Genomic DNA, 22,668 nt, shown 5'->3' with positions numbered 1-22,668 from the left:
TATACAGTTTGTTTTTCAGGGTAAGTAGACGTTTTAGCTGGGAAACGTTTTGGAAAACGGATAAAATGTGAACTGTAATGTGAAAAATTCCAATACCAGAGTGATTTCCCTTAGACTGATATCCAAGTTATCTTCATTAAAACATTCTGGCAATGTTATAGGCAATCACTATTCTATTATTTAATTGGAATTCATTGAGATGAGTATTATTTATTAATTTGTATTTATTGCAGACTATTATCCTCATCTTTTCTTAGTTGTTTCACGACGTTTCGGCCAACTATTCCTTTGGCCTTCGTCAGGTGGTAACTGCGACAGATAGGAACTTCGAATCTCCTAACTGCATTTACTGCCTTCCATAGTTGTTGTCGTCTCACCACGTTTTGGCCAAGTAAGTCTCTATCAACTGCGCCACGGGGCCCGTGGCACAGTTGATAGAGACATTGAATCTCTACGGTTCCAGGTGAGAATTGTCTGAAGATAGCGGTTTCAATCCTACCCAAAGCCGGCCAGAGGCTTACTTGGCCAAAACGTGGTGAGACTACAACAACTACGGAAGGCAGTAATTCCAGTGAATGCAGTCAGGAGATTCAGTTCCTATCCGTCGTGGTTACCACCTGACGAAGGCCAGAGGAATAGTTGGCCGAAACGTCGTGAAACAACTAAGAAAAAGATGAGGATAATAGTCCGCAATAAATAAAACTTAATCACTCTTCTGTCTGCAAGTTAAAAAAAAATTAATTAAAAGAATCGTTTCATGCACGTTGGGAAGTTAGAACTAAACATCTCCCTTTTCTTCTTTAGCCCTTAAAGGACCGTTTATCATATTTGCGTGTCCTATTTATGGTCTGTTGTTTCCCATTCGTGTAGCAGCTTATATCTTCCAATAAGTCATTTTGCATTTGTCTTTTGCTACATGGACGGCCGATAAGACTGATCAGAAAAGAGATGCAAAAAAACTTGAATATGAGTACAAAGTGGATTTATGAACAGAGAAACGGAATCGCTACTGACAGGCGCACAAAACAATGCGACCAGAACAAACTATATCAAAGATGAATTAGATAAATCTAAGGGAAATAGTTAGTATAGACTCTGTAGACAAAGAGAGTAAACAGTAAATCACATAATAACTGAATGTAAAAGTTTAAAATAATAAAAAAAAAAAGAGGAAACACGGCTGTTTCAGAAAAGCAATCCATTTTGAACCATATAAAGGCTGTATTTGGAACGTGCAGACAAATAGTACAAACACAAACATGGGACAATACTGGAAGATGAAAAGGATAAAATTCTCTGAGATATGAAAGTAAAAATAAATATGATTATTACAACCAAAGAAAACGGACGTGATAATAATCAACCAGAAAGGATAACTTGGCCAAATCGTAAATTTCGCCGTCCCAGCCGTTTACAGGGTGAAGATCAAGAAGGCAGTAAAAAGAAACAAATAGAATTTGCCATAGAATAAAAAGACATGTGAAAATCACCATCTTTTTATGAAAATTGCTCCAGACAAGGTATAAAGCCACTGGATGTAACGAGCTGAAATTACCACGCCAAGCGTCAGATTTCAACCCAGAAAATAGCAAGTCTTCTCCTTTGTCGAAAACATACCATGCTAACAATAATTCAAGGGTACTACGCATCAAAGTGTCTGAAAATATCGGCTTCCTGATTTAGATGTACTAAAAATTATTGTCATTGTTTTTCCTTTCCATTTTCAAAACTCAATCATGTTCTGTAAAGCCCCCCCCTCCCAAAAAAAAACAATAATTATTTCTATAAAACAACTAACAAAACACCATAAATAATATTTGAAGAAAATAAACTATTTTTTCTAAGATTGCTAGATTTGGCATTAAATAACCAAAAAATGGTTGATATCTCGTAAAGCATATATATATATATATATATTAATTTTATTTATACAAACATTAATGGCTACATATGTGCATACATGTTTCTGTAATCACCCACGTTGAGGGATTACGTCTTCAGGCCAAGAATTACCGTCAAAAGTGATATTTCCACCAAATACATTTTTCTATTTCGTTTATCAAGTTTGAATACAACCTGGGTGGGAGTCATAAAAAACGGTAAAATGATGAGTGAGGTCTTTGAAGATAATAAACATCTTTTTTCTTTTCCCCTTCCCCCATCCAACCTAACTTTTGGTTTTTATGGCATAAGGTAATTGAGAATTTAGTTTTCTTGTCTTAGAGTCTGTAAGTTAAGAACCTTAGCTATGGTCAACTAAGTACTGACCGGTGCCTTTTAACCTACCTCCACCCATACATACATGCAACACACATACAACACACACATACATTTGCTTTGTATATATATATATATATATATATATATATATATATATATATATATATATATATATATAAAACAAATTAAGAGCATTAGAAACAATCCTGGAATCCAAGGGAAAATTGAGACGGTACAATATTTATATAAAAGTTTATTAAAGAAAAATAACAACAGCGAGAAATAATTGTTAACTAATAAAATGTCCTTTTTCAAAACCAATATGCAAATATCAATATGCAAAACCAAGATGCAAATATTAGGAAGCTTCATTGGATATCAAAACGTTTCCACGAACAGTTGCAACGAAGAGACGCTCACAAAGGCAATTCAATTCACGATGGTACTCGATATGGGGCGTCCATTAATCGACCTAGATTGTTGAGGAAGTCGCACGTGGCTGGGCCTACTGCCTCACTTGTCCACATGGCTTCTGGTTGGGATGTAAAACTGTAGAAAAGACCGGCATATTTTGATTGCTTGCGATCCTCTAGTGACGCGCATTCATTCATTTCGTATGAATCAAACGATTTTTGTTTGCATTCGTTTACTGATATCTTTCTAGCTAAAATTCTTTCCAGAAAGACATTGGGTACTTATGTGAGAGACCACGTGAAGGTTGCCAACATCCTTAAGAGAGAGTATTTCTGTAAAGCAAACTAGATACGAACTTGTCACATTGTGTTGCTAATCACCTAGACACTCTCACCATCCTGTTAACGCGATGCATGTTTAAGGTTTCTCGCCGATTTTGTTACAGGTCTTTGGGCCGTTTGTCATCTACTCTGTCGAGGCCTATTGGTTCAAGAATCGGCAGGAAGCCAATGATGTCATTGAAGGCGATACAAACGATATTATAGAGAGCTGTGTGCCGAGGGAATTTTTAGATTAATTAAAGCAATATCTTTCTTTGTCAAATTTTTTCTTTTCTTTTCTTTATTCAGATTGACAATATTCCAAACGGACATTTCAAACTTCGGATTCATTGTTTGGCTCCAAATTGTGGACGGATCACCATTAATGGTGAACACGTATCGTCTCAGGTAATCATTGTTGTTTTATAAATGTAAAATATGTAGTCTCAGCTGAGGTATGGACAAAAAACGAGAACCTTTTGTTTTTAGGTATATCTATGCCTGCATTTAGCCATTAATTCGTCCCTCTTGTTTAATATATTTGCATGCTAATACTTGAATATCCTAATGTTTTTAGGCATAGATTGCATCGAAGTTTATACGTTCCAAGATCACTAAAAGTGTTCGAAATAAAAAAAAAAAGCTCAATTAGAATTAACAAAGCAAAACACAATATATTAACATATTTACTAGCAGACTGCTCGGCAATGCCCTGTCGTAAAATACGCTTAAATATGATATTTTCATTTATGTATATTTCGTATTTGATATAAAAGTCAATTCTTTATCGATCATTATATTGTACCCAATATATAGTAGTGATTTCAAAAGTTTTAAAGAAATGATTTGGATGCTAGGATCGAAACAAAAACTCATAGCGCTCCAACCTTGGTCGTTACCGTTTGAGCTATTGACAGATGGATAAGTAAATGTTAAAATTTAAGCGATTTTAATGTATAAATCTAAAAGTACGCTTGCATAGAAGGGTACTTTAATACGATTTTTTTTTTCAATTTTGACCATTGGTAGACATTTTTAAAGGTAGAAACCAAAATAGAATTTGTTCCACAGGTTCAAATCCACATCAAGTTTCAAGTCTGTAGACCAAACTTTGATACAGGAGTTAGTATTACCCAAATCGAAAGTGTTCCACGGATCCAAATCCCCTTTATATTTAGTTTCAAGTCTGTAGACCAAAAATTGAGAGGAATTTAGTAGAGACCGTTACACAAAGAGATAATATCACTTGTATGTCTGTATGTATGTGTGCATGTCTGTATGCATGTGCGTATGTATGTATGTGTGCATGTGTGTATGCATGTATATATGTATGTATAAAGGAATATGCAAATTTTTAACGTTTATAACGTCGCTCCTATGTCCATAACTGAGTATATTAAAATGTTTGTTTCATAATTTTTAAATAAAAAAGTAGACTTTAAATATCAGTATACGTTCAACAAAAACTGAACTTTATATATATATATAACTACTTCATTTATTCACATAAATTTAATATACGAAAGTATAGATTTATGCGTAAACTTTACGTATTTACTTCAAAAGTGCTCAATACGTAGGTAGAGCTAGTTAGTAATTTATAAAATATATATGGCGATTAAGCTACACTGAATATTCTGCGTTTCATCCAACTATAGGATTCGTCAGGCTTATGCGCGAATTCTGTTGTTGCTTCTTGTTTTTATATATGTTGAGGATTTCTAGTTGGCCAATCAGCTTTCTAGTATCCACCGCGCCCCTTCCTATCAGCCAATGGGCATGCATTTTATCAAACAAAGGATCTGTTTTAGAACTAGGTTAGTGGTTTTAGGTGGCTGTTCTCCTTTTTTTATACATATAAATATACCTATGTGTACACAATAATGCACATATATATATACATATATATATATATATATGTGTGTGTGTGTGTGTGATCGTTTATGTATATTCATGTTTATTTAATTTATTTATTTGTTTGTTTTCTATTGTTATTGTCAGTTTTAAAGCTATTTTGTATCGCTATCCTAGAGTAAGTTTTATTTTGTGAACACAGTTGTTTGCTATTTCCCGCCTACAGTTTAATAGATTTTGAGGTTCTTTAAAGTACAGGATAGAAAATTTTTCATGGAGGCATAATTTACATGGGTCGTCTAAATGTCTGCATGTGGTAGCTTGTCTCATTATTTTCCATTCGACTACCGGCGAATGTCCGCTTTCTTTGAGTTCTCAGTATTTATTCGCTAGTGTTGTTTTTATACGGTGTTTTTTATTTTTGAATGTGCTTTTGTGGTCATAGTATCGGGTTTTGAAATCTAAGGAAGTCATGCCTATGTAATATTTCTTGTTATTCGGGTTTTCTTTCGCAAATATTGTTGCTTGATAAACTACGCTATATATATATATATATATATATATATATATATATATATATATATATGCATGCAAATAACTTTTTATCTTAAATTCTGTGCCATTATGCACAATGTAAAAAATATGCATAAATAGAACTGAGCGTAATGGTTAAATCGCCCACGAAATTAATAAATTATAAATGAAAGTTATGAAATTAATAAATTATAAATGAAAGTTATGAAATTATAAATTGTAAATGAAAGTTTTTCAAATGAATATGCAAATTAATAACTCTTCATAAAGTCGCTCGCATATCCATAACTGAGTATATATATATATATATATATATATATATATATATATATATATATATATAATTTTAATTATTCAATGAATTTAAAAATTTATGACGTGAAATGTTGGAATTTAAAATCATGTAAGACAAAGAATGCATTTGAAATATCATAACTCCTTATCCTATAGGATTTCGATGTCTATCATCTCTTCAGAGGAGAAAATATTAGCAAATACTTATAATGGTTTACACCCTCTTTGCTAAAGTCAGTGAGACATGGAAAATCACAATTAAAAGTTGTTTAAGTATTTAAATGTCAAAAAGTAAGGGAAGTTAATGAAAAGGATATAAAAATTCACATCCAAATTGCACGGTAAAATCCGAAATGAATGTCTTTGATAGCAGTGCTGTGAAATATTTATTTCGCTATGATAACTTTCTATTTTTACAAATATTATGAAGATTATAATAATCGTCGACTAGCACAGCTTTCGGCATTGCCCTACCAATATCTAATAATATAACGTTTGGGCCTCGTGTGTAAACGTATGTGTAATGTTACAGCTTGAGTTCACGACATTTTTGCAATTTGCGACAGCTGACGGTAGGTTGTGGCTAGAAACAGATGGAGATGAACAGACACAACACAACGAAGAGGCCTCGACAGACAATTAAGATATGAACGTTAGCATTTAGAGAGTCGGTGGTATCACACTCGCACACATACCCGGAATAAACGAATACCTGCAGTTGTGTTTTCTCTAGTGAGTTCTCTTGTTTTGTATTTTTATACTTGTGAACCTGTGCTCGCCTCGTCGGCCGTCGCCAATGTGAGAGACAACGACAAAGACATATTGAGAACCAAAAGAAGAGAGAAAGACGAAGGAAAAGAAAAATACGGTTAAGGTTCGCAATTGTTGTCGAGTGGGGAAGCAAATGATTCCCATATGCAAGGGTTTATGTATTTATTTTATAACCGTAGTCCGTATATGCCACTGCGTATATACTTAGATAATCTAAATTATAAAACGAAATATTATTACAGTTCTTGTCTTCCATACAGTTTTGCATATCAATAGCTCATTTTACTTATATATTTTTAATAGACATTAATATAGCCTTTATTTCAGAACAAGAGAACTCACGGTCATCTGTCGTCGGCATTTGCTGTTACCAACTGACAACGAGAATAAAAGAAAATAAATGTATATAATTAATTGAAGATGGTTGTATGTCGACTGAAATATGAGATTTATGCTTTATTTATTTGTTTACTAATTGGTCAAAGATTGTTTTTGAGTAAACTCTCACTTTTTTTATAGTTATGCATTTTTTTGTAGTAAAACGTATCTTATTTTTTGTTTCAATATCTAAAATTTTATTGAGTATCTAAAAGTTAAATTTACTAATTATCTTTAAACCTTGACGTGCTCGCAACTTTTTTAGGGCAGGTACTAAAGTGAAAAAACAAACGGCAAAGATATAGTCATGGTAAGGTACGGGCCTATAATACATTCTTCTGAAAAGGACACTTTTAAAACAGGAGTAAAAAGGGACAGGTGCACATCCCTGCCTTTGAAATAGTCCCAGAAAACTAATATTTATCTTTCAAGGATTTTTTACAGTTAATTTAATCAATTTTCAAATTTGATTTTTTTTAGCTGCCTTCATAACATTTTTCAATATAACTTTTTTTTTCACATTTATTTCCTTTAAAAGTTTAATTTTATCTTTCAAACACAATAAAAAAAAAAAGTAAACGGAAATTGGTAAAATAAAAATTATGATACGTCTCTTCTATTAAATGCCATATATGCTACCGCCGTTTTTGCACGTACCTATTATTTATCTATTTTCTAATGAATCACAACTTTATTTTGTTTTGAAGATCCAAAACAAATTCAGCGAACAAACTGAAATCTCCGCCGGTTACCACGCTCGCCACGCTGATGTGTCCGTTATCGTCTCAACCAACAAGTTAGAAATATGCTCGAGGGACACGGCTCTCTGTGCATTTGCCCTCCTCAACAAGGATTTCCCCTCGAGAAAGTCAAATAAGAAAGAAGAGAAAAGGAAAGAGAATGAATTGAGTGAATCTGTGCCTCCCATCGCACGGACTTTCCTCAAGAAAAAAATGAAGATCATTGGATGGTCAGAGAATTTGCTGCAGAATGCAAGTGGGGAGGTACGGGGGACTTTAAAAAATTTTTTTTTTTTTACTAGTCTTTCGATAAAATTGCTGAACCATTTGTCAGTCGAGGTTTATAGACGCGGCCGATGCTACCTACCCTTGAAATATTCTTCTTCTTCTTCTTCTTCTTCCCTTTACTTCATTTTTTCTTAATCTTTTTCCTTTTCTTCTTCTTACTCTTTTTTCTTTTCTTCTTCTCACTCTTCTTTGGCTTATTTTTCCTCATTCTGCTACACATTTACTTCTTTTTCTTCTTCTGTTTCTTTTTCTTATTCTTATATTCCTCATTCTACTACTACTACTACTACTACTACTACTACTACTACTACTACTAAATCTTCTGCTACTACTTTTTCTTCTTCTGTCTTTTTCTTCTTCTGTTTCTTTTTCTGATTCTTATATTCCTCATTCTACTACTACTACTACTACTACTACTACTACTACTACTACTAAATCTTCTGCTACTACTTTTTCTTCTTCTGTCTTTTTCTTCTTCTGTTTCTTTTTCTTATTCTTATATTCCTCATTCTACTACTACTACTACTACTACTACTACTACTAAATCTTCTGCTACTACTTTTTCTTCTTCTGTTTCTTCTTTCTCTTTTTCTTATTTTTCCTACTCCACTACTACTACTACTACTACTACTACTAACCTTTTGCTATAACTTTTTCTTCTTTTTCTCCTTCTTTTTCTTCTTTTTCTTTTTCTTCTTTTTCCTCATTTTTCTTCTTCTACTACTACTTCTTGTATTTCTTGTATTTCTTTTTCCTTTTTCTTCGGTCCTGGATATGACCTTAAACTACATCAGATGGTGAGGCCCCAGCTTGCGGGCTTTGGGGAGTGTGGAGCCACCCTTTAATTGCCATTGCTCCCACGTCCACTCTGACCCAGAGTGGTTGTACCTGTTAGGGTCCCAACTATGGGTTAAATAGAAACCGACTTAAAAAAAAACAAAACGAATATATTCTATTAAAAAATCGTTCTTCAAAATCACTAGATTCGGCATTAAATAACCTGAAAAGGGTTGATATGCCGTAAAACAAAAACAACCAACCTTTTTCTTCATCTACTAATACTATTTCTACTACTACTACTACTACTGCTACTTCTTCTTCTTCTTCTTCTTCTTCTTCTTATTCTTATTCTTCCAATTTAGCGTTTTCATCGTCTGTTTTTGGCAATATTTTTTCAGCAATCTTTTTCCAAAAGTTTTATCTTATCTATAATTATCTAGAAAGGCATGAGGGTAACATTTATTTTTTGTATACAGTAGAAACCCGGTTCTACTGTATTTGTTGTTGTTTTACCACCTTTTTTGCTTTGTTACATATTATAAAAAATGTAAAAAAAAAAAAAAAAAGAAAAGAATATATTTTCCAATCTGAAACCTGGATTATTTTCTCTTCCAGCAAAACAGTCTGGTCCATTGGAACCCTTATGGTAACTGGGCGATTCACGAAGGCGGCTATGGTACCGAAAAGGCCTTCATGACTTCTTATATGAAATGCACAAAACAGCAAGAAATCGATCTCACCGATTATTTCACAACGGAATATTTGGATTCTGTGCCAGAAATTCAAGTACATACCCTACACACACACACACACACACACACACACACACACACACACACACACACACACACACACACACACACTCTCTCTCTCTCTCTCTCTCTCTCTCTCTCTCTCTCTCTCTCTCGTAATTTAGTCTACATGGTTATTTATTTATTTGAAATTTAGTTTATTTGCTTGCAATTTTGTTTATATATTTATTTGAAATTTATTTCATATATTTATTTATTTATTTGTAATTAAGTTTATTTATTTGCAATTTTGTTTATATATTTATTTTAAATTTAGTTCATATATTTATTTATTTATTTGTACTTTAGTTTATTTATTTGCAATTTTGTTTATATATTTATTTGAAATTTAGTTCATATATTTATTTATTTGTAATTTAGTTTATTTATTTGCAATATTGTCTATACATTTATTTGAAAATTAATTCATATATTTATTAGCAATCTAGTTTATTACGAACATAATGACTCTCTCAAATACGTACTCCAACAAATGGAGTAGTAAAAAGTTTCACTCTCTATCAATAAAGTCCTCCTATTCCCAGCATTTTCCCTTAGAAGGGATAATTATTTTTTTATCAGTCCGCTTTTTATTTCATTCCCATCGTCATACTAATTCATACATACTATACTAAATTTTGAGGATAAATAATAAGCTCTCCCTTATTTTTAATTAAATTCTTCAAGCTTGTAATTATATATTTTGATAACCAGATTGTTATATAATTGTAATGATAAGTATTAATTTAATAATATAAAATCGAATAATAATAATAATAATAATAATAATAATATGAGATCAAAAAGATCAATATTAATATCATTATATATATATATATATATATATATATATATATATATATATATATATATATATATATATATATATAGTTCATTTATTTATTTAGTGTTTTGGGGACACACACATCCTTATAATCACTAAGATGGACTTATCCATTAGCCATATAAGAAGCAAGTACAGACCGCTCAATGAGAGCTATCCGGATGTCGTACAGAGACGACTCCCCACGGACTTCCTGTATCACTAACCCTGTTCTGAATATAAATGTTCTTCGTATTCTCACCAGTCGTCGTGTTTTCCTACTTTCACCTTTCCCGACTCCACTAAATTTAGTTTTTTTTGAAATTCTATATAACTTGATTCTGAATTTCCATTTCCATATGTATATATGTGTGTGTGTGTGTGTGTGTGTGTGTGTGTGTGTGTGTATAAACACACACTTTTTTAGTGTTTCCTTTTTAAAATTAAATATGTTTTTAACTCTTTTTCAAAGTGTTTTTTAACATTTTTTATTAACTATTTGTTCTTATTATAAGCTCTATCTCCTATTTGGTTTTATCGAGCTTTTATATCTGGTTGAGATTGCTTTATAAATATTAATTCTTTAATATTTATGATATACTTTAGTTTTGCCATCTTGGATCATTTTGGTAAACTTAACTGTAATCCTTATATATATATATATATATATATATATATATATATATATATATATATATATATATATATATATATATATACTCAGTTATGGATATGCAAGCGACTTTATGAAGGGTATTAATTTGCATATTCATTTGAAAAACTAACTTTCATTTATAATTTATACATACATATATATATATATATATATATATATATACTCGGGTTTTTTTTATATTCAAAAGTAATGGACTAATGAAATCAACGAGGTTGTTAGATAGTGCTCAATAAAAAGAGCTGATAATACTTGTTTATTGTTATATAAACATGCTCACATCCCGCTGCTACAAACAGCCACTTGTTTCAATCAAACAAACAGATATCATCAGGCAGCGACTTGACTATTCAAAAGTTCAATGAGTCAAGTCGCTGCCTGATGATATCTGTTTGTTTGATTGAAACAAGTGGCTGTTTGTAGCAGCGGGATGTGAGCATGTTTATATAACAATAAACAAGTATATATATATATATATATATATATATATATATATATATATATATATATATATATATATATATATATATATGGAAACCCCGAATCAAATTATGCAGAATTTCAACAAACTAAATTTATAAATGAACTAAATTCAAAATAAATAAATAAACAAAATTACAAATAAATATTTAAATAAATTAAAAATAAAATAAACTACAAATAAATTACAAATTGTTTGATAAAAGAGTACAAATAATTATCAAAGTATTTTCCTTAATCCATGGATTTTCAATAAATGGCTCATGTCGTAGGTGGAAATGTTCTAATGTTACATGTTTTAACGGGTATCAAAGATTGGAACAGCCACCGACAAAAATTACGATACAACATAAGAAATATATATATATATATATATATATATATATATATATATATATTAATAAAATTGCAAATTAATAAATATATGAACTAAAATACGACAAAATAAATATAGAAATTAAATTACAAATAAATGTAGAAATTAAATTACAAATAAATATAGAAATAAAATTACAAATAAATATATAAATTAAATTACAAACAAATATACAAAATTAATTGCAAATAAATATATAAACTAAATTACAAATAAATATATAAACTAAATTACAAATAAATATATGAACTAAATTGCAAATACATATATAAACTAAATTGCAAATACATATATAAACTAAATTAAAAATAAATATATAAACTAAATTAAAAATAAATATAGAAATTAAATTACAAATAAATATATAAACTTAATTATAAATAAATATATAAACTAAATTACAAATATATATAGATATATATAGAAATCAAGTTACAAATAAATATATAAACTAAATTGCAAATACATATATAAACTAAATTAAAAATAAATATATAAACTAAATTAAAAATAAATATAGAAATTAAATTACAAATAAATATATGAACTAAATTATAAATAAATATATAAACTAAATTACAAATATATATATATATATATAGATATAGAAATCAAGTTACAAATAAATATGTAAAGTAAATTACAAATAAATATATAAAGTAAATTACAAATAAATATATAAACTAAATTATAAATAAATATATAAGTAAATTACAAATAAATATATAAACTTAATTACAAATTAATACATACAGAAATCAAATTACTAATAAATATATAAACTAAATTACCAATAAATGTATAAACTAAATTACTAATAAATATATAAACTAAATTACCAATAAATATATAAATTAAATTACAAATAAATATATAAACTAAATTACCAATAAATATATAAACAAAATTACCAATAAATATATAAACTAAATTACCAATAAATATATAAACTAAATTACCAATAAATATATAAACAAAATTACAAATAAATATATAAACAAAATTACAAATAAATATATAAACTAAATTACCAATAAATATATAAACAAAATTACAAATAAATATATAAACAAAATTACAAATAAATATATAAACAAAATTACAAATAAATATATAAACTAAGTTACAAATAAATATATAAACTAAATTACAAATAAATATATAAACAAAATTACAAATAAATATATAAACTAAATTACAAATATATAAACAAAATTACAAATAAATATATAAACTAAATTACAAATAAATATATAAACTAAATTACAAATAAATATATAAACTAAATTACCAATAAATATATAAACTAAATTACAAATAAATATATAAACAAAATTACAAATATATATATAAACAAAATTACAAATTAATATATAAACAAAATTACAAATAAATATATAAATTAAATTACAAATAAATATATAAACAAAATTACAAATTAATATATAAACAAAATTACAAATAAATATATAAACTAAATTACAAATAAATATATAAACAAAATTACAAATAAATATATAAACAAAATTACCAATAAATATATAAACTAAATTACAAATAAATATATAAACAAAATTACAAATAAATATATAAACAAAATTGCAAATAAATGAATTGACTTTTTGGATACAGTTATTTTTCTTTTCTTCTCTTTCTCTCTTTTTCTTCCCTTCTCTTTCTTCACATCCAATATGGATTAGGGAAATGGTGCAACTAACTAAAATATATATTAAATGATCTACTCGTTTAATATGTAACCCTAGACTATGATTCATACCTTTTCTGAAATATATTTTCAAATCGTAAGTATATAATTTAAAATGTAGATCTCAAAAAGTCGCATTTTACATTAATATTTATGCTATATTGCATTAGATACGCATAATCACTGTAATGCATCATTTCTCGTCAGATCAACAAAGTTAAGACATGTTGAACCTGACTAGTACTTGATGGGTGACAATTTAGAAATACTAAGCGTTATATGTATTTAGGTAAGCCGGAATTGATAATACCGCTAGGTTAACGCCCCTGCCTTGCACAGTTCCAGGTCACCCTTGGATAACATGTAGCGCCTGTTAGATTCCCTCCCACATTCTAGAGGATTACCATACAGTGGATAGATGGGGTTTCTTAACTTTGTTGAAGGCTATACATCTAGGAAAAGGATAATTCTCGGTGATTGATGGGAAAGTAGAAGTAGATATTTTAAAGTGAGTGAAAGTTATGCCCACTTCCCCTAATTATGACTGATTTGTGAGAATTAGGATGGTCGGAAGTAATATAAAAGAATCCTGAAATCCGATGAAAGTGAATCTGTTGGAAATCAAACCAGATAGAGGAAGCTTGCTGGTCCTGTCTAGTGATAGTGCTACAAACAAAACACCAGCTTCCTAACCCTTACCCTAACTCACTTCTAATTTGTCATGAATCAGCACGGAAGTAGTAAGACATAGAAAACTTCCATGAGAATACTTATGTCAGTACGTAATCTGGTTTAACTAGATATATAAACGTTGGATGACGAAAATACATTGTTATTGTGTTTTCTATTAATATTTGGTAACGAACCTAATTTCCTTTGTCTCTTTTTGTTAGGTCAGCGAATGGTACAGGGAAGGCGTGTGCGGTGGTGGCTACTACAGCATGACAGCCGCACTGATGGACGAAAATGGGACGGTTTGTATCTCTTGCAATATTAATAAGTAGAAACATAAACACCCATAATTGATGTATCATCCTTATTGAATAAATCTATATACATTTATATGCATTAGTATATATTTTTATATTGTCATTATCTTATTTTATTGATACTCTATATAAGCTTCAAAACAATTTGTTGAGCTTTGCATTATTCCGATAAGTCTCCTCTTAAAGAATCGATCTTATTCGTTTAATTCCTCATATATATATATATATATATATATATATATATATATATATATATATATATATATATATATATAGTCATCCACATACATAACTGTTTCGCTGTATCACAGCTTATCAGTGCGGCTAGACAGGCAACTACCTCAAGCCAGGATCGAAAGCCAACCGCCCGTACGACAGTCAAGGCTTTGAATCATTACGCCAATCAGCAGCTGCTGTGCGGGCAGTGAATTAACGATGTTTTGACATCGCCCGAATGCCTAAACTCAATTTGTTTACATAAGGAGCATCGCTTAATACGCCAATGGTATATCGTGTATCATTTCCCAATATGCTCAACTCAAGATAAGAAGCATTATATATATATTTAAATGAGGGGGTCACCAACAACGTGTATTTTTTAACATTATTTTATTATTCCATGTTTTGGTTTTTCATTGAAAATTATGTTTAGATCATTGTGATAATGTTTTTAAATCATTGAGATTGTTTTTAACGCGTTTCAGACGTTCTGTGAAGCGTCCTCTTCAGAAAGTATTTAAAATGTAAGATATTTAGAATATACTCAAGATGTGTTTAAAATGTAAAAGAGCATTTTCGTAGTTCATTTGAAATGTTTCCGAGCGGTGAAAACATGTGTAAATGATTCTACTCTTCATTCGTATGTTCAATTTTTATTACTGGTTTACTGGTTCGTTGGAGTGGACTGTGGTCACTGCTGTCTTATATATATATATATATATATATATATATATATATATATATATATATATATATATATTTAAATTTAAACATTTATTTTTAAATGCTTTTTAACATCTGTCAAAGTGATCTAATCTTCATATGATGATCTGCACAAATCTGGCTTCATTAGCATGGGCCTAATCTATTCGAGCACCGTTCACCGCGAGAAATACTGTTGAAATATAAACATTTATTTTTAAACGTTTTCTAACGTCTGTTAATATATATTAAATCCCCGAAACAGTGTTTCATGGTAAACAACTGATGATCCCTTGAAAAATAAAAAAAATTGGTATTATAGTAAATTTGAGAGTTGATGCAGTGATTGCAGGTGATTAAATGACTTACTGACTAGATTTTTTTTTTTTAACGAATGATAAAAAATGATTTTTTGTATAGTTTCAAATGTTAAAAACTTCAAAGACTATATATATATATATATATATATATATATATATATATATATATATATATATATACACACTAACATATATATATATATATATATATATATATATATATATATATATATATATATATATATATATATATATATATAATCTTTCGTCACAGGTAATCAAGAAATATAGTACTGGTGAAATTGGTAAAATCTATGAAAATAACAAATGGATGGAAGCGAACGTAGTATTCTCTGATTATGGACCTGGAGTCAGGTGCGTCAGTTTGGAATCAACAGGTGAGTGAAATTATGATGATGATGATGATTATTATTATTATTATTATTATTATTATTATTATTATTGTTGTTGTTGTTATTTTTTTTTTTTTTCGCTATCTTATCAATTTGATATTGCATATTTTAGATAGTTCACGCATTTCTATAAGGGGCTTGTGCCGTCTGGCATTTTTCAGTCTGAATGGATGTATCATAGTTTAGTGCTGCATAAGTATTTGTACTCTGATTGCGTGGCTATGAGGAAACAGCTTTTATTTAATTAAAACCAATTTTGTTTGATAGGACACTTCATTTTTATCGGAAAATGTCTCAATTTATATGTATTTATATATATATATATATATATATATATATATATATATATATATATATATATATATATATATATAGTTTTTATTCTTTTTCACACCAAACAAGGCATATTGCCACTTGGAACTAAGGGGATACTATTTGGGCTCCTTTCTAACCAGGGCCTATGGGGAGTTGAGCAACGAGATCTGTTCACATTATATTTAAACTTCTTTAGGTTAGTACAATATGAGAAACAAGAAACGCGGAGGAATTCCTAAGTCTAGCAATCCGAGGGAAGAAACTATTAGCGTAGAAGGTTTTCCTGCATCCAGAGACCTCACCAGTAAATGGGGTGGGATTTTGCTGCTTGTTGAGTTAATCGAGAGTATGGACGTTTGGAAGATACAAATACCATGAATTCATTGGGGCTCATTCCATTAGAGTACTTGTAAAACGGGCACAGAGATGCAACATTGCGGCGATGGGACAGAGGTAGGAGGTTGGCTGATAGTGCAGGACTTATTAGATTTTACTTTTTAGACTTTGTTTAAGAGTGAGACACTAGTGGTAGATACACTGGCACCAATGTTGTATGAGTGCACTATGCATGGTCGAATTATGGCTTTATAAAATTATAGGATACTCTCAGGTGTGAGTATTTTTCTAGTACGGTAGAGAGTTGATCAATGTTTATTTCTCTAAGGATTTATTTTTTTGTTGTTTTAATGAGCTGTTAATTATATTAGGTTGTCCCAAAAGTTAATATACACTTGCAAAAAATTGAATTTTTACTCGCCAAGCAATAACAAAAAAAAAATCCTCAAAATAAAGACCATCATTTTCCAAGACTTTCCGTCATCAATCTGCAAGCTTTTGGATCTGGTCAAAGTACCAGCCAGCCAGCTTGCGAATCAAAGAATCTGATTAGATACAGTCAATACTGTAAGCTGGATGTGGCAGAACCTCAACGCCTTTGACCTCTTCAAACATGACTTTGGTCTTCCTGGCGGTGTGTAGCTTGGCATTGTCCTGCTGCATCCAAGCGCGCTTTCTATAGCACAAATCTCTTCTGCGGCTCTCCTGGTTGAAAGACCTCACTTTCAACAGTAACGAATCAAAACTTGCAGCCCAATTTTATCTGGAATAGAAAGATGAAACTCACTATAACAATATAAACGAAAAAAAAATAATTGCATAAAAATTCAATTTTCCGCATGTGTTTATGAACTGTCCGACAACCTAATAATTAACTGACCATTGTTTTAGTCTTGGTTGCTTATGCATTTATCTCGCCTCCTTCCATTGAATGATATATATATATATATATATATATATATATATATATATATATATATATATATAACTACTTCATTTACTCACATAAACCTAATATACGAAAGTATAGATTTATGCGTAAACTTTAAGTATTTACTTCAAAAGTGCTCGATACGTAGGTAGAGCTAGTTAGTAATTTATAAAATATATATGGCGATTAAGCTACACTGAATATTCTGCGTTTCATCCACTGTAGGATTCGTCAGGCTTATGCGCGAATTCTGTGGATTCTTCTAGTTTTTATATATGTTGAGGATTTCTAGTTAGTCAATCAGTTTTCTAGTATCCACCGCGCCCCTTCCTATCAGCCAATGGGCATGCATTTTATCGAACAAAGGATCTGTTTTAGAACAAGGTTAGTGGTTTAAAAAAGAAAAAAGGAAGGAAAACGTCTACCTTAAACCACTAACCTTGTTCTAAAACAGATCCTTTGTTCGATAAAATGCATGCCCATTGGCTGATAAAAAGGGGCGCGGTGGATACTAGAAAGCTGATTGGCTAACTAGAAATCCTCAACATATATAAAAACTAGAAGCAACGACAGAATTCGCGCATAAGCCTGACGAATCCTATAGTGGATGAAACGCAGAATATTCAGTGCAGCTTAATCGCCATATATATTTTATAAATTACTATATATATATATATATATATATATATATATATATATATATATAAAAACTCATCTGTCTGCTTGAATGGATGTACGTATATATGTATGTTTCTATGTCTGCCCCAAACTTTTAGACAGAAGCAGTGGATTTTTACAAGATTGCTATCGTTTTGAAGCTCGACCCTTCTGATAACAAATATCGAAAAATCGGCTACAAACATTAATTCCTTCATCCTCAATTAGCACTTTTCTACAAGGAGGGTCCTTTTTTCGCCTTTCGCCGATATTTTTGAAATTCATCCACTTTTTTCGATTGACCAGCTTTAATTCAACCCTTTGCCACTTCCGCTTTTGCAATTGACGCAACGGCAAAGACATCACGATTTGTTTTGTTTTTTTCACGTTCTTTTCCTCTTTCGCGGTACGAGCTCGGGCCTGCCTGCCTACTACCATTTTTTTCTTTTTGCTACACACACCTTTCCAAGCACCCGGACAAATTCGGGCACCCAGGCTAGTATATATATATACATAAGAGAAAAGAAATTAAAACTGTAAGTTAAAATTTACAATAAAATTTATTGTTCGACTGAATACTTCAAAAAACAATTTACAAGTCCTTATTACATGGAGTTTCAAAGAATGCTATTCTTCTCATCAGCGGACAGAAAGAAATCAGCAAATTATATTTGTAGCAATGCTAGAATTTTCTGTTTATGGCATTAAATGAAACCGCAATTTATTATAGTCATAAAGTGCAAAGATGTACATGTCCTTAAAAAACAACGAGTGAAAAATGTAGTAGATGTAAAAATAATAAAAACAAACCGGGCATAAAGTTGAAGCTTGCATGAAGACTGTTTCAAAGGTAATCTGAAAGGCGAAAATAATCAAATTCAAATTTAAATTCAGTTGAATATAATTAGTCCGGTTGGAAAATTTTCAACACAACTGAAATTATGGAAATTGTTTTTGCGGATAGTGCAAAGATAGGTTGATCCCCAGTTGGGTGGATTCGAGAAATTTGAAGGACAAGAAACCCAACATGTCATTATATATATATATATATATATCTTGATTTTTTTATGAATGATAATACGGGTAAGTAGCGTCTTCACTTTGAAGATCTTTCTTAGAAAATCGCTCATATTTTATTTGGACGTAAACATACTGTAATACATATTGCTTGGAGTTCGATTCCTAAAGAGACAGTCAAACTATGCCGAGGAGAAATATGGCCTCGAAACATGCATGTCTGTATATTACTGTTTTAAAAACAATAATAAAGAAAAATATTATTTGTTTACGTCCAAATAAAATATGGACGATTATCTTAGTAAAAAGATTTTAAAGATGAAGACGTTTCTTAACCGTATTATCGTTTGAAAAATCAACATGAAATCTACATAAGTTTATAAACGATAAAAAAAAAAACTTTTTAAGACTTCGTAGCGTAATGGATAACGCACCGGACAGTAATACTTATGGTCTGAGGTTTGATCCCTAAAGATACAGTCAAGCTACGCTGAGGAGTTATAGGGCCTCGAAACGTGCATGTCCGTAGATTACTGTTTTAAAAATAATATATATATATATATATATGCATATATATACATATATATGTACATACATATATATATACATACATAAATATATATATACATGCATACATACACATTGATGTATATATATATACATATATATGTATGTATATATATACATATATATATATGTATGTATATATATACATATATATACATGATGATTGCAACGTCTTGTCAGACGAGTGCCACTCCCTCAGACACTTAAAGTCCATGAGCCCAAATGCCTGAGGGAGCATCTATACAAAGATGATGTTACAGAGTCTTAGCTTTGTACAACAGCTAAGTCTCTCTCTCGGTTCAAAATGTTGAGATCCAGCAACAAGCAAGAGCAAGATAGCCAGCAACAAATTAAACTGCAGACCAGCTTAATGCGGGTACTGGTCTTCCGCTTTATGGTTTTTTAAATCAGAGATTTGCTTCTCCTAGAAAGGTTGCCTTCACCACGGCTTACGGGAGTCCTCTCTATCCCAATACACGTATACACACACACACAAATATACACGGTGCTAGTTGGCCGTTGACCCAGAAAAAGAGTTCATTCGCCCTTTGGAAGGTCTTGTTTTTAATCCTTCAAGGAGACTAGCCGCCCTCCTCACCAAATAAGTCTGGTGGGGGAGCCAGTTTAGTCGCCGGTGACCTGACCATGAGGCAGGTAGTACTGGGTTACATGGTACCAGTAGCATATGACATGACCTGACCAGAAATATATATATACATATATATACATACATATATATATACGTATGTATATATATACATATATATATATATATATATATATATATATATATATATATATATATATTAGGTGGTAAATAAAGTTACGTTCGTTTTTAATACTTAATTAAACAACAATAAAACACAATGGCAGTTCACGTAATCTTTAATGGATTCCACATTCTTGTCAATGACCTGTTTCCATCTGTTAATATTTTATTGCTATGTTTATCAAATTCATAAGGTTTCGAACTGAAAGTGGACACTGACTTATTTTGGATTTCTTCTTTTAAAGCAATTCTTAACTCATTCAATTTAAAAGGGATTCTTATCTGTTGGTGCAAGGTCAAACGAATACGATGGGCGATGGACATTTTTCCATTAATATTTTCTTAAGAAATTAATGTTTTGTTGATTTTTGCCGTGTTATATCTTCGTGCATAAATTTTTATGATAACGTAAGACTCCCACTGCAGGATCATATTTTCGTAAAACACGTTATCTTCAAAATTATTTTTCGCTGTCTTATGCCGAAAGTGCTTCATGGCGTATTTGGCGCCATTTTGTTCCATAGTTTTTGAGTCTATAAGTGATTATTTATTAAGGAGAATCTGTGATAGCATTATTATTGTTAGCCCGATGACGAATTGGTCAACTTAAGGTGTAATTAATTCCAAATTTGGTGCAATTATGAGTATTTTTGGAACCTATAGGTGATTAACAAAATAATAGGAGAGATAAAGAGATAGAGAAAAAGACAGATACAGAGACAGACACAGAGAGATAGAGAACCAGAGAGAGAGAGAGAGAGAGAGAGACAGACAGAGAGACAGAGAGAGACAGAGAGAGACAGAGAGAGAGATAAACAAAGAGATAGAGATAGAGCGATAGACAAGCAGACACAAAGAGAGAGAGAGGGACAGACAGACAGACAGGCAGACAGCAAGAAACAAGTAGGCAAAGATAATCATAGAGAGACGTGGATAGACAAAGAGACAAAGAGAGAGACCGAGAGATATAGAGAGACATATATAAAGAGAGAGAGAGAGAGAGAGAATGAGAGAGAGAGAAAGAGAGAGAGAGAAAGAGATAGGCAGATCAAACTAAGAGAGAGATAGCGATAAAAAGACGGAGAGAGACAGAGAGATAGAGCTATAGACCGGCAGGCAGACTAAAGAGAGCGACGGACGGACACACACACGCATATATATATATATATATATATATATATATATATATATATATATATATGTATATGTATATATGTATATATATATATACATATATATATACATATATATATATACATATATATATATACATATATATATATACATATATATATATGTATATATACATATATGCGGTATCAATAATAACATAAGACATAAAAGCTTTTATTTAAATCAACAATTCACAGAATCGTTTTTTTTTCATTTTAGAGTGTAGAAAAATAAAATGTATAAATCTGTTTAAAAACAGATTTATACATTTTATTTTTCTACACTCTTAAAACCGAAAATCAATTTTTTAATTGGTTTGCGTTACAAATAAAAAAAATATTTTCGCTTAAGTGTTTTATTTATGTTTTTTTTTTTTCATTTAAATGCATTCATTCAAGGACTTATGATGTTAGGTTGTATAAGATGTAAGGTGGCAACTTTGGTCAACATCGCCTGCTCCTTATATCATCAGATGTTTTCGATTATCTATTATTGATATTTATCGAAGACATTCCGATACAAAACCTCTCTAAGAATACTGCCAGATACATCAAGTACATTTGTGTGAAATTTCGTAAAAATAGAGCCAGCTGTTTTAGAATTGTATAGGGAACAAACCGAGTTATGTGTTCATCAACGTTTCGTCCTTATTACGTTGATGAACACATAACTTGGTTTGTTCCTTTTTATTTTCTCTTTTTATTTTCTCTCTCTCTCTCTCATATATATATATATATATATATATATATATATATATATATATGGCATTATGTAAACCCCCGAACAAGGTCGGGTAATACTGCTAGTATATATATATAT

At 30.3% G+C, this 22,668-nt stretch overlaps 1 protein-coding gene across 3 annotated transcripts in view; it reads left to right on the top strand.

The window, feature by feature from the left end:
• The window catches only part of LOC145265545 (uncharacterized), a 188,850-nt gene that overhangs the window by 47,814 nt on the left and 118,368 nt on the right, over nucleotides 1-22,668 (top strand). For 2 of the 3 annotated variants that reach the window (XM_080121509.1, XM_080121508.1), the window contains exons 7-11: nucleotides 3,264-3,362; nucleotides 7,493-7,789; nucleotides 9,209-9,379; nucleotides 14,335-14,415; nucleotides 15,946-16,069. In XM_080121509.1, the coding sequence (XP_079977635.1) occupies nucleotides 3,264-3,362; nucleotides 7,493-7,789; nucleotides 9,209-9,379; nucleotides 14,335-14,415; nucleotides 15,946-16,069 (772 nt within the window). The remainder of the gene's footprint in view (nucleotides 1-3,263; nucleotides 3,363-7,492; nucleotides 7,790-9,208; nucleotides 9,380-14,334; nucleotides 14,416-15,945; nucleotides 16,070-22,668) is intronic. The other variant, XM_080121510.1, reaches the window with a different exon arrangement.

The sequence above is a fragment of the Euprymna scolopes genome, chromosome 40 (genome assembly GCF_053919585.1).
Source record: "Euprymna scolopes isolate OS-2025 chromosome 40, ASM5391958v1, whole genome shotgun sequence".
Lineage (NCBI taxonomy): Eukaryota > Metazoa > Mollusca > Cephalopoda > Sepiida > Sepiolidae > Euprymna > Euprymna scolopes.
This window is presented reverse-complemented; position numbering and strand designations above follow the sequence as displayed.